Source organism: Tricharina praecox, assembly GCF_024521635.1.
Source record: "Tricharina praecox strain CBS 144465 chromosome Unknown BZA05scaffold_10, whole genome shotgun sequence".
Classification (NCBI taxonomy): domain Eukaryota; kingdom Fungi; phylum Ascomycota; class Pezizomycetes; order Pezizales; family Pyronemataceae; genus Tricharina; species Tricharina praecox.
Window position 1 is genome coordinate 103,077 of NW_026250412.1, and position 12,343 is coordinate 115,419.

General features: G+C 54.2%; 4 protein-coding genes across 4 annotated transcripts; 3 read left to right on the top strand and 1 right to left on the bottom strand.

Annotated features, from left to right (window-relative positions):
* Positions 1-652: 652 nt before the first annotated feature.
* On the top strand, positions 653-2,791 carry BZA05DRAFT_395612 (glycoside hydrolase). The gene is made up of 3 exons (XM_051483454.1): positions 653-1,315; positions 1,372-1,950; positions 2,003-2,791. The coding sequence occupies exons 1-3, from the start codon at positions 1,076-1,078 to the stop codon at positions 2,615-2,617; spliced, it is 1,434 nt and encodes a 477-aa protein (XP_051339907.1). The 5' UTR covers positions 653-1,075; the 3' UTR covers positions 2,618-2,791.
* Positions 2,792-3,670: 879 nt separating this feature from the next.
* On the top strand, positions 3,671-5,610 carry BZA05DRAFT_435740 (uncharacterized protein; the record flags this gene model as incomplete). Its single annotated transcript, XM_051486379.1, has 4 exons — positions 3,671-3,833; positions 3,891-4,221; positions 4,290-5,033; positions 5,096-5,610. 4 exons carry the CDS (start codon positions 3,671-3,673, stop codon positions 5,127-5,129), a joined length of 1,272 nt encoding a protein of 423 aa, XP_051339908.1. The 3' UTR covers positions 5,130-5,610.
* A 1,154-nt stretch (positions 5,611-6,764) lies between these two features.
* Positions 6,765-7,836, top strand: BZA05DRAFT_395616 (uncharacterized protein). The gene is made up of 2 exons (XM_051483455.1): positions 6,765-6,933; positions 6,994-7,836. The coding sequence occupies exon 2, from the start codon at positions 6,994-6,996 to the stop codon at positions 7,717-7,719; it is 726 nt and encodes a 241-aa protein (XP_051339909.1). The 5' UTR covers positions 6,765-6,933; the 3' UTR covers positions 7,720-7,836.
* A 210-nt stretch (positions 7,837-8,046) lies between these two features.
* On the bottom strand, positions 8,047-10,772 carry BZA05DRAFT_352302 (uncharacterized protein). Its single transcript, XM_051481314.1, has 4 exons — positions 9,945-10,772; positions 9,782-9,894; positions 8,734-9,724; positions 8,047-8,669 (listed from the first exon to the last, which is right to left on the bottom strand). Exons 1-4 carry the CDS (start codon positions 10,450-10,452, stop codon positions 8,086-8,088), a joined length of 2,196 nt encoding a protein of 731 aa, XP_051339910.1. The 5' UTR covers positions 10,453-10,772; the 3' UTR covers positions 8,047-8,085.
* Positions 10,773-12,343: the final 1,571 nt, after the last annotated feature.

Below are 12,343 nucleotides of genomic sequence, written 5' to 3' on the forward strand. Positions count from 1 at the left end.
AAACACCCAATCTTGCACGCCCAGTTCTTGACAAGTACCTACCGGTAACTCCCTACTATGCGTACTTATCACTACTAGTATATAGTATTCGCTGTAACGTGAGATTCCCGGGGCAGTGCACTGTTTACGGATGCTCGCGGATGCAATGCGATACCTACTTTATTAACGGTCGGAATTCACCATGCGGGATACAGATTAGGTATTTCTTACCAGATATGTAGCGGTAGTTACAGTCGTTAGAGATCTGTACTACCTATCGCAGGCGGACGGATTCATTGGCTTTCCGACAGGCTGAAACGGGGCATCACTAGCGGCGCGCAGACAAGGCTGACGAGACACCGGAGAAGCTTCAAGCCGTCACGCTCTCAACCACCACTGACAAACCGCACATCTCTCCCCTTCTCCTGCAAGACTGCATAGTTTTGAGGTAAGAAAATCGGTCACGGTCGTGAATCCGTGATGGTGGGTGATAAATTGAGAATCACCGCGCGATTCCTCAGCAAGGCTAAACCTTGCTAAGGCCATCATCCAGCCTGTTCCAATAGTTACCAACGAATCCGCCAAGTGCGTTGCCAAGATAGATACGCTTGCCGCCAAACCTCGAGAACCCCTATTACCGATATTGTAGATAAGGCTCCCATCCGCTGGGTATCGGATCTTCCGTACCTCTAATTCCCGCCTGCACGCGGAACGGATGACTCCGCACCACAACCGTCACTATTGAACCCTGTGGTCCAGCTGAATCCCGACAGGGCGTCTGTCGATACGATGATTGTGCCTGGGTTTATTAGTGGCTCTGCGCTAATTGGTCACAACCCTTGCGGAGGAGGTGTTCGATTTCCTTTTTGAGCATACTCAAGTACGGTACCTGGTGACTGGGTTTAAGTATGACTCTAATTCTTTAATTTTGCCTCCTTTCTGTTGGAATTGTCACCTGCAGAACACTTGTCCCGTTCCACTCCTTTTTATACCCGAGTCAAGTGCTAGGCATATGTAGTATTTAACGCCTCCGAATCCCCAGAAATTGCACTGCAGCGCAACCAACATTCGGTTTTCAACATTCGTTACCAACATAATGAAGCTACATTCGTTCATCTCACTCCTTGCCGTGGCACAGGCAGCCTCCGCAATCTCTCTCAACGTCGACGATAAGCAATCGATCAAGGAAGCTGCGGCTACAGCGGCAAAGAAGCTGGCCGCACTCTACCCGCGGAACGAAACCTGGTTCATTCCCGGCGACTTTGGTGTGATCCAAACAGCGGATGGGCGCAATGATAAGGGATACTATTGGTGGGAAGGCGGTGCAGCGATGGGGGTGCGCGTGGCTTCTCTCCCCGAGTCCTCCGCCACTCCGCTAATCAACATCACCAGGCATGGATCGATTACTGGGCGATAACCGGCGACGATAGCTACAACTCCATCGTCACCGAAGGCATCCTTCACCAGGTGGGCGAAAATAACGACTTTCAGCCCGCGAACCAAACGCTGGGCATCGCCAACGACGACCAAGCAACCTGGGCAATTGCCGCCCTTTCCGCAGCAGAACGCGGGTTCCCGGATCCTCCCGCCGACAAACCGCAATGGATCACTCTCGCAAAGACCGTGTTCGATCGCCAGGCGGCACGGTGGGACGAGGGCAACTGCAGTGGTGGCCTCAGGTGGCTGGTGTTCAACTCGAGCGAAGGATACGATTACAAGAACTCAGCTGCGAACGGACTATTCTTCCAGCTGGCGGCGAGACTGGCCCGGTACACCGGGAATGAAACGTATGTGGAGTGGAGCGAGAAGGCCTACAACTGGGCTAGGGCGGTCAAGCTCATCGGCCCCGAGTACGAAGTTTACGATGGCCTGCATGATAGTGACGACATGTGCGGTGATCCGTCTAAAGTTCGGTGGACTCACACAGCCGGAGCCTATATAGCCGGCGCCGCAAATCTCTACGACTACTATGTTTGTCCCTCCTCTTCCCTGCCTCACTCCTCCTGACTAATACCCACCCCAGTCCTCGGCCAACGACACCTCCCAGACGACAAAATGGCAACTCGAAACCAGCTCCCTCCTCAACGCGACGGACGAGGCGTTCTTCAATCAAAACGACGGCACCGACAACATCATGCGGGAGTCCGCGTGTGAGTCACCGGCGCCCTTCACGCGCTCCCCCACCTGCAACACCGACCAGCGCTTCTTCAAAGCATTGATGTCGCGCTTCCTCGGCGCAACCTACCAGCTCGCACCTTTCACGCGCGACTACATCACCGAGCGGCTGCGGGCCTCGGCTCTCGGCGCTGCAAGGTCGTGCACTGGAAAACCCGGAGGAGACACCTGCGGACTCAGCTGGATCATCGGGGAGTACGATGACTCTCCGTATGGAATTGCGGAGGGTGGTGTCAGCGAACACATGGCGGCCCTCGAGGTCTTCCAGAACTTGCTGGTGGGAGATGTTGACGCGCCAAAGACGCAAGAGTCGGAGTCTGCTAGTGCTGCTGGAAAATCAACCACTGTTGAGGATGGCGGGGCGAAGCCGACGAGTGTGGGGGCGAGGGCTGTGGGTGCGGGAGCGCTTGTGCCTGCGGTGGCGTTTGCAGGCATTGTGAGCTTAGCTTTGGTGCTAGTTTAGATAGAGTTGGTGAACGGGTGAGGACAAAATTGCTTGTTGGAAGACAGTCGGACATAAGCGAAGGCGAAGCCTATCTACAAGAAGTTGTTGATAGATCTCCCAAGAGATACGAGCCTCAAGGCGTATACCATGAATACTGATTTTGCTTGTCCTATGAATGTCGCTTCTAAGGCCACCTCTTCGAAATGTGTGACCGACCGAAACATCATGAAAGCCTTCATTCGCATCATTAGTGATAACTCGGGCGAAGCCACCATTCCGTGGCGGATGATGTCACTCGATTCTACGCACTGTCACCGCCTTCAGATGCTGCGTCAGCGGTGATACCGCCGCCTGGAGTGCAAGTGCTCTTCTTCTTACTTCGTAGCACTCCATGTGAAGGATTTCCCATCACTCCCGCACCGCCACTGCTACTGCGGACACGCTTCCCAGCTCCAGCCTCCCGCCAATTCCCGCCGGCCGCCAACGGCCAGCCGCTCCGTCCTCCGGAAGTGACACATCCCCGCCGGCTCCACAAAAGGAAAAATCTTGAAGGAGTCAAAATTCCAACCGACAAAACATGATGCCTGTGACAAAATAAATAAGAATATTCAGCTGAGAAGATGAATTTGCTCGTATCCCTTGCAGCTTTCCCCATTAGTGGTTCGTGAAGACATATTTCGCCACCAACACCGACTCCGGGCCTGTTTCCCTGCGTTGACCGTAGTTAAGGTTGTAGATTACCGTAACTCGCTTCCGAGATTCCTGCGAATCCCCCGATACCGTACTAACTCCCGTTCATTATGTTGGTGCAGTGGAGTTGAGGCCTTTTGTGGCCTTCAATATTTTCAACTTTCCGGCCAAATGGCAACAAGATCGGCATGGCAGATAGCTTGAGTGGGAGATTCCTCAAGTTACACGAAGTCCTAGTACTCAATTGGTTCCTGCAACCGGAACTGTCAGCCACGTAATGTATGCGGGAGCTTACACGCGCCCACCCCGCAACCCGGCGGCCAACTCTATCACGGACACCACCCCCTCTCTTGAATCTTGTCCCGTCCACAACAAGCTATCATGACGCGACAAAATATCTCCACGCCTCCAGAGTCCATCGCCAGCTCCTCCGGCTATTCCACTCCCACCAGAAGCGAGTACAGTTATGACCACGGCTATGACAGCGAAAACGGCATCCTGACACCGCGAACCATGAGCCCCCCTCCCACGCCTACTCGCCAGCGTAGGCGTCCTCAAAGCACTACACGCACGGAACCGCCCGCTGCACCGCCGGTGGCAGGCAATGGGCCCGTGGAGGTTACTGGGCTCGCGGAGGGTACTCGGCGCGCGACTACTCGATGGTCACGGAGCCGAATCATTTTCGCGTTGGGATTCCTACTCCTGGCGATCGCAGCTGAGCTGAAGTGGGAATGCGTTTTCTCCCACGGCCACACACTGATCGTTGAGCCATCAGTCGCCGATTTCCCAGCGCTCACGAATATGCAGGTGCGGCTTTGTAGTATGATGGAGAACAGCGTTGGCGGAATCGTTACCTCACACAAGCTGAAGCAAAGCGAGATAGCGGTGCGCCAGCTCCATACATTGGTCAAGATGTCGAGGCTGGGTGGCAGGTCTGTCCCCCCTCCCCATCCAACCCACGTTAGGTCTTTCCGGTTAATCGAGCTTATTCTGAATATAGGGAAGACCTATCGAATCGTCTCGCCGACTTTGCCGACGCCGCAAGAGACAGCTCGAAGGAGATAGCCCGCTTCTCCCACACGTCCATCAGCTTGCTCCACGACATCAGTGACTTGGATGTGCAGGTGGTCCGTCAGCTGGAACATCTGCAAGCCGAACGCATCGCCGCCGAACCCTACTCCGACATGTACCGTCTACTCGTGTCTCCCTTCAAACCTCTCCCGAGCCACGACCTTGCAGCCGCTGAACAGGCAATATCGGATATGTTCATCCGATCCTCCGACGCGATCGGGAGCTCCATCGCAAGGCTACTCGTGAACACCGTGATGGCTGTAGAAGGGCTCAACGACATGGAAAAAAAGCTGCTTGTCATCTTCGAAGCCGCTCAGCGCGAATCAATGGTCATCGATGACGCGGATGAGTACCAAGGAGCCTGGGACTGGCTAGTGAAGTTCCTGTCGGACCACAAAGTGGTGACGGAAGAGAACAGGCACCTTCTGCGTGGATTGAGTGGGTATCACTCGGAGGCGGTAGCACTGGTCACGCGGACATTGGCGCAGCTCCAGTACGTCGAGGAGAGTCTGAAGAATCTAAGGGATCGTATGGCGGAACCGGCGTTGCTGGCTGCCGCCGAATATGAGAGAGAGCAGCTTTCAATTCCGCTTGACGAGCAGATCAAGAGTATCAGAAGCGCCGTGGACACAATGGGCACAATCTTGGGTAAAGCTGCTATTCGCGACCGAAGGTAATTCCATCATTTCCGAAGAACGTAGCTACTCTACATGGCTGACATCAACGACACTATAGATACATGGAGGCGATTTTGTCTGGAGATCTATGAGCTGGAGGGGCACCATTATACGACGGTAATAAGTTTCGATGCGATAACTCACGGGGGAGTGGGTATATACGCAATGGATGGAGATGGGACAAGGCTGGGAATGGAGTTATAGTTATTACTCGTGTGATGGGAAGAAAACGTACGGAATATGATATCCAGCCACTAATCCTTCCCCACGCATAGCAACAATCCAGCCACCGCCCTCCCCATTGCCCCGCAGCTATAGGAGCTCTCTAACTGGTGCTCGAACGCCGCATACCGCATACTGCAGCTCCAGAGTCCACAAACACCACGCTCCTGTACCATTAGCCACGGTCTTCACAAATACTTGGCAGAGCATACACCCCGCGTCCCCACCGACCGGCGAGCCGAAGAAGGAAGGCCACTGGGCCGGCCGATGCCACGTCAGCCACCACCCACAAAACCCCACCCGCCCTTCTTCCTCAGTCTCCTTCCTCCCTCTTTCCTCCCCACTCGCGAGAGTCCGGTGTAACCACGCCGCATGGTACGAGCGAATTCTTCTTCGATTCGAACGTCTTCGGGCCGCCGGCACGACATACGACAACCCGTCCCCAACGGTGCGAGCGCGAGCGACCGAATCGAAATGGCCTCCGGACGACACTGCATGACTGCCCGGGCAGCTGGTGGAGCCCGAGTCCCCATGGGAGCCCTTCACGGGGCGACAAAAAAACAATCGGCGGATACCTATAGGACGAAAATCGAGACAGTGGAAAGGCGTCAGCACTTTTCAGCAACAGCAACAGCATCATCATCAACAACAACAACGCATCAACAACAATCGCGGTATTCGTCACCGGTAAAAAATCGGAAAGCGGAGACTGTCCCAGGGAGCCTTTACCCGCGGCAAAGGCGACAAAAAAAGTACCATCGGGTGCACCGGTTCAACAAACCACGCAACTCGAGGCGGCAGCAACCACAACAGCAGCAACAACGGAAACGGAATTTGGCCCCGATAAAACCAATCGGGTTGACGGAGACCACCAGATCGACCATTAGGGAGCCTTCACCTCACGGCAGAGGCGACAAAAAAACAAATTCGGCGGATAAACGACGAAAATCCAGACATGACTTGTAAATCAATGAATATTCGACATTCCCAGGGAGCCTTTACTTTACCGCGAAGGCGACAAAAAAAGCACCATCCATCGGGTGCACCAAATTGAAAATCGATATTGAAAAGACGTTCGCGATTCTCCGAGGGCCATAGGGCGGCGGTAAAAAGTCGGCGGACAGGCAACACGAAAATCAACAATCGAAATTTGTACTCTGTTAATGAATGACGGACCGACCGGAGGTGATGGGCCGAGCGGTTGGTAGTCAAGGCGGCGGCGATAAAGGGATAGAGCGGACAGTGGATTGAGGGCTTGGTTGGTGATGTGTGGACACTGGACTTCGAGGACTGCATCTAATATCAATGAACTGAAGCTGTCTACTCTGTACTTTTTTTTTATCGTTGACGGTGATTGTGACACTTGAGATGCATGCTGAGCCACTACGCCACTACGCCGCTCCCACACTACGCCACTGCAGCATTTCGCCATCACACCCACACGCCACAGATACCAAGTCACGCGCCACAAATGCGAAGCCGCTAGCGAACGCAAGCCCACTATCGTCGTCGAGAGCATCACCTTTTCTAACCACATCCACAACCGTCTTTGCTACAAACAACTCTCATCTCCACTCTTTTCTACAAACAACTCTCATCTCCACTGCTACTCCTTACTTTACCTTCAAACACTCCTCTCCCCCACCCACAATACCCCCACCCAGAATACCTAAGGTATCTTCAAGCTCTCCGCGATCTTCCTCACGGAAAGCTGATTTAAGCCGACCATACCAGATGTCATCTGACATCCCCGAGATGGTTCGCTCGTGTTCTGTGGCTGCGACTTGCGGCAGGCCATCGAACATCGACGACCAAGTCAAGCTGCCGAGGAAGCATCACAAGTACTCGGCACTTCCGGTGTCGGCATTGGGAGCTTCGTGGCACGCATCGCGACCCGACGAGGCGCAGATGAACCCGATCGATAATGCGAACGGCAAAGCCAACAGCAAGAAGACTGGCAAGGCCAGTGACAAGACGACGACTGACGGGCACTCACTGTTGACTTCGACTCTTGTGGATCTTACCTCAAGATTGGAATACTACCAGAAGACGGCCACTCCAGTCGCTGCTGCCTCGAGCGATAACCCGACCAACGTCAGCCCTAATATCCTTTCGAGTTTTTCCATGAGTGACCATCAAATTCTCGATACCAACCCCAGCAGGGCTATTGGTGAAAACGCCTTCAATCTCGGCTTCCGCTCCGGTCGAGTATACCAAGGAGCCTACCAGCACGGCTACCACAAAGGTTTTATTGATGGTCTTGGCATGGCCATCGTTAACCTCGAGAACATCATCCGTCAGCAGACCGAGAAGGCCGATCTCAAGGAGACTGAAGAAGGACGTTACAAGAAGGACAAACTCAAGAAGGTTGAAGGACACACCGATAAACCCCACATCAAGGAAGCCGACGGAGGAGACGAGCGCCGTACCGATGTGCCTCGCGAAACGTTGAGAAGGTAAATACCAGCAGACACTAAGCTTTGATTCTATGTTGCTAGAATCATCGCGAGAAATGACGCACCTTTCTCTGTTTCTTGACAGCATGGTTCGATTTGAACGAATAAAAATTACTTTGGGATCATAACTGGAAGACTCTTCGCCGTGATTATGTGCTCATGAAATTTCCATGCCCGTGAATTTTCCCGTACCCCGAAAAATCCAGGATTACACACTGCTCATCGTGCAAGTGCCTGCCCGGAATTTGCGGACAGATAGCAAGATACATACCCTGGAGAGGGCCTGAACCGTAGGAAACTCAAGTGAATATGTATCATTGTGCAACTGCGCTGGAAATGTCTATTGCTCTCCTCTCCGCGATATCCTAAGCTAGTCGCCTCCTCCCCCTCCCCCTCCACCACCACCTCCACATCCGCCGCTGCTGCTGCCGCCGCTACTGCCACCATCTCCACTGCTCCCGCTGCCCATATCCCCCCCAGCCCAATACGCCGAATCTCGGGAATCACTCACTGCGTCGCCCCACCTACCATTGCTGCTGCTTCCCTTTCCGCTCCCTCCCTTCCCGCTCTTCCTGATCTCCAGTGTACTCCACATCATCCTGACCGTCGGATCGACCGCGAAGTTCTCCGGGCACAGCGAATCCACGCTGCTCCCAGTCGCCTGGCTGATAGTTGTTGGATACCCAGCGTCGGCGACGAACTTCGGAGCTCCGTACTTCGCGCGCACCTCGGTTGCGCGGCGGTGATGATAGAGTAGCTGCTCAAAACGGTCGCGCAGGCTTGCGGCGGCGGCGGTGTCGGCGATGTCCGCAAAGACCGCGTTGCAGGCCGAGATGTGCGTCGCCGGATCGCCGGGCTCGGGGAGGAGGGTCCGCAGGGTCTCTTTGCGGATTATGAAGGTGCTGAACGTGGGGAGGTGGGTGGCGCGCACGCCCTCGCAGTACCAACATCCGCCTGGAGTCGCGATCACTGTCAGCTCAACGTGTGCATGGAGTGGGGATGATGCCGGGAGACGCACAGCAGTCGTACAACTCCCTGAAATTGCTCCAGTACACCTGGCATGTCCGGATGAAGGCCGTGTTGTGCTCCCATTCGCACCGCCGCTCGCCGTGGTTGACGAACCGCTTGGTCGTCGCCATGGTGTGCTTGAAATATCCCTCCGGCCGGAGGAGGTGCGTGCTCCACACCAGGTCCATATCCAGCGTCGGCACGAGCGGATTCCGCGCAAGAAACGCGTACTTCTTCCAGAGCGTAAAGAAACGCTGGTATTTCCTGAAGGCGAATTTTAAGCGGTCCGGATTAGTGGTGTTAGTGGTGGACCAGTCGAATGCTACGACCTGTCGGTTGAAGATCCCCTGCCGTGTCACGGCGGATACCAGGTCGATGCCGAAGGGCGAGGGGTTTAGGTGGAAGTGCGTCATCATCTGTTCCAGAAAGAATTGGCGGTCAGGGTTGGGCTTGGAGATAGCCGTCTCCCGAGCGTTGAGTACGGTGAACTTCCAGATGTCTTCCATACCGACTAGAGGCTGGGTTGCCATTGCCTTGTCGAACTTGGGCAGGAGCTTCGAGAAGAGTTCATGGGGCCAGTGATTAGGGGACTTTGCATGATATTGCGAGATATCAGGCTCCAGTTTTCCCATTCTGGCGAATAACGAGACGGGAAGCATTACGCCCGTGGCTTCGGCACGACGAAGGGCAGAGATAAACCGGCCGCTCGAAAGTGATTCGTAGGTCAAGATATCTTGACAGCCGTCATTGGTACAACGTAACTCGAAGCCGTGATCGGCCCAGCCATTGCTTTTCATTGCAGGCGTGGATGGAGCTGCCGGCTCAGTGATCTTTTGGACTACCGTCCAAGGCGTAGCCGTGACTGTTCCACAAGTGGGACAAGTGACGTCCTTCCGGTCAGGCATGTCGAGATTATCAACAGGAAGTCTTGATGATTTGGTCCATGCCACTTCCGCTACAGGGTCCATCGTGAAGTCGAAATTTTGGTCGATGGAATTGCACTAGGGGGGTCAGTCAAAGGAGAAAATTCAAGATGAAATACAGAACCAAGCACTTACAATGGCATCCAGTGGCAGACCGGAGAGCCAGAGGTCCAGTCTTCCGGTTTGGTGACAGTCTTCAAGGAAAACCAGGGCGTTCAGCATATACGTGTGCCAAATCATAATCACATCTGCATCGATCAGCTCACGCACCCCCGGACGGTCGCTGTAGGATGATTACCAAGTGGCGGCAAACCCTGGACTCCAAAATCTACCCTCGCTGCCTTAGTCTTGGGTTTGTCATTTGGTGACGACCTCCACATTGCCAGTCGTTCCATCAAATTATCCTTCGAAAGCTCGTCCATCGGCATTCCCCCGAACGTTCTCGGCAGCACCTTCTGCCACCAAACGGTAAACCTCTCTACCGCGCGGGTCACATAAACCTGCCATCGCTTCTCGGCAATTCGGTTGATATCGTGCTGCCCAATACCCGGCGGTGAGCCGAGGCCGAAAAGTCCGGGAGTGTTGCTGATGGCGAGACGGAGCTTTTCAAAAGCAGCAAGAAGTCGGTAGTGCTGTAGGACTTGTTCTTCGGTGGGAATTTCATACCCACGCTGTGTCGATGAAGTGTCGCTATTGGATGCGGTAGAGACGTATGTCCCAGAGCTGGCGTTGCTTAATCGTGGATGGCCGTTGGCGCGGGCCTGAGGAGGTCTCGGCAACTGTGGACCTGTGGATTCAGATGCCATGGCTATTTATTTGCGAGTCGATAATACTGATCCGTAGCTCCCAAGAACCGGAGAAATATGGCGATTTTTATATTACGGAGCGAATCCTCAGATGTCAAGAGGACCGGTCGCGCTATACATAGCATAGTCTCGTTTGTTCTTCGTAGTAGATAATAGATATCCGCCGGTCAAGCGAATGCATCAAACGACGCGCAAGGCTAACCGTCGTCACACGTGTATCCGGGCCCCTGGTGATTGGACCGGTGCTGCAGCCGTGTGGCTGTGCAGTCGTCCCACGGCTTCATCGGGAGACCCATTGCACCGTCTGCAGGGCCTGTTCGATTATTCAACAGTGGAGAACGCCTCGCATATGCACCGCCCCACCGCTCGACACCATGCGTCTGGGAGGACTGGTCGAACCGGCAGCCGACGGTGGCGTTACGGCCGGGCGATCGTGCCATCCAGTAGCGAGACACGGACGGTTGGCGCGATATAAGCTGTCTTCGTATCGTTTACTCACATGGGATACCGATGGTGTATCACGTCTCGTCCGCAGCTGTGATCTTCAGCGTAGCGTGACTTGTCCAGGAGTGCAGGGACCATGTACCCGGAAACGAAAATTAGTAGTGTCGCTTTAGGGTCGCGACCAGCATGGTAGTTACTCATATATAACTGCCCACTAGACGAAAATCCTCTGCTCCTAACCATGATCAGCGTACCGGGTATAGGCCATTCCCCAGGGATCCGCTGAAATCCCTACAACGGCTATAATAACGGCTCTGCTGCGGATTTGATGGATTCCGAAACGAGCCGGAGCGATGGCAAACTCATGCCAACAGCTACCCAGTCAAGACTGATCGGCGGTTTCGTGGAGCAGCCGGGAGACGCAGTTCAACTTGCGCAGCAGGGCGTTCTCCGTCATGATCCTGCCACTTACATACCTCTTATGTGGCATGCTAATGAGGAGGAGGAGCCATGAGGTCCAAACCAAGGAATTTCATCGAGCATCGGTTTGACCACCTCGGATTCCCTATTCGATGAGGCTGTGGGAAACCTCCCTTCCGGTGGTGCTATGACGATTTTGTGGAGCAGCAGGAAGCCGGATACCCGTCATATACTCTGAAGATGGCACTTTCACGACCATCCCGCCTCGCCTACGCACTATACCGAGGTAATTTCCCCTCCGAAACGCACAGGACGACGGATGAGCATTCGATCTTTATGCCAACCCTGAAGGCTAGAAAGCGGATGTGAGTTTTGGATTCAGAGTTCAAACTGTGGGGAACCGAGAAACGGATGATTACACGACGACGAGCTGGACTAATAAGCGAGACTACAAGCCGTCGTGGCGGTTGAGTTTAGGTTATTTTGGATGGCACCAATGGCACTAGAGGAGACTATCCGCGCTTTCCGGATGATCTACGGGGCTATTTTAGACGAGCGGACCTTCGACATCACTGGAGTGAATGGCTGCATTTTGATGAACTACAGCTTTCTCTCGCTGTGATCCAGTAGTGAAGATATCTGCATTGAAGAGCGCGACTTGAATCCAACCAACTACCAAATACATATCTGGGACCTTGAAGACAGAATCTGGGTGTGTATTGGCAGGGGGAAATCGGCACATGTGCCTCCGGTTATATCCTGGGAGTAGACATCCCTAGATTCCCTACACAGCCCATCGATCCATTCTAGCCATCCATTGCGGCGTATGAATTGGAGGACCATCCGAATATATAGCCTTTTCCACATGGAAAGCGCCTTCCACATGAACAGCCTCTTCCATCATCCCACCGGTTTCCCTCCAACTCATCGCAGGTTCTCACCCGCTTGCCTACCACGCGCCAGTCCCATCCCGCACCTCTTTGCCGCCGGTATCCACAAGATTCCACAGGCGGGACGCAAGAAGCAG

Excerpts from the sequence above, each read along its gene's own strand:
- BZA05DRAFT_395612 (XM_051483454.1), top strand. The coding sequence starts at position 1,076 with ATGAAGCTACATTCGTTCATCTCACTCCTTGCCGTGGCACAGGCAGCC. Across the intron at positions 1,316-1,371 it reads AAGGCGGTGCAGCGATGGGG|GCATGGATCGATTACTGGGC; the intron begins GTGCGCGTGGCT and ends CAACATCACCAG. Across the intron at positions 1,951-2,002 it reads CAAATCTCTACGACTACTAT|TCCTCGGCCAACGACACCTC; the intron begins GTTTGTCCCTCC and ends TACCCACCCCAG.
- BZA05DRAFT_352302 (XM_051481314.1), bottom strand. The coding sequence starts at position 10,452 with ATGGCATCTGAATCCACAGGTCCACAGTTGCCGAGACCTCCTCAGGCC. Across the intron at positions 9,895-9,944 it reads CCAGGGTTTGCCGCCACTTG|ATGTGATTATGATTTGGCAC; the intron begins GTAATCATCCTA and ends TGATCGATGCAG. Across the intron at positions 9,725-9,781 it reads GTCTGCCACTGGATGCCATT|TGCAATTCCATCGACCAAAA; the intron begins GTAAGTGCTTGG and ends TGACCCCCCTAG.
- BZA05DRAFT_395616 (XM_051483455.1), top strand. The coding sequence starts at position 6,994 with ATGTCATCTGACATCCCCGAGATGGTTCGCTCGTGTTCTGTGGCTGCG.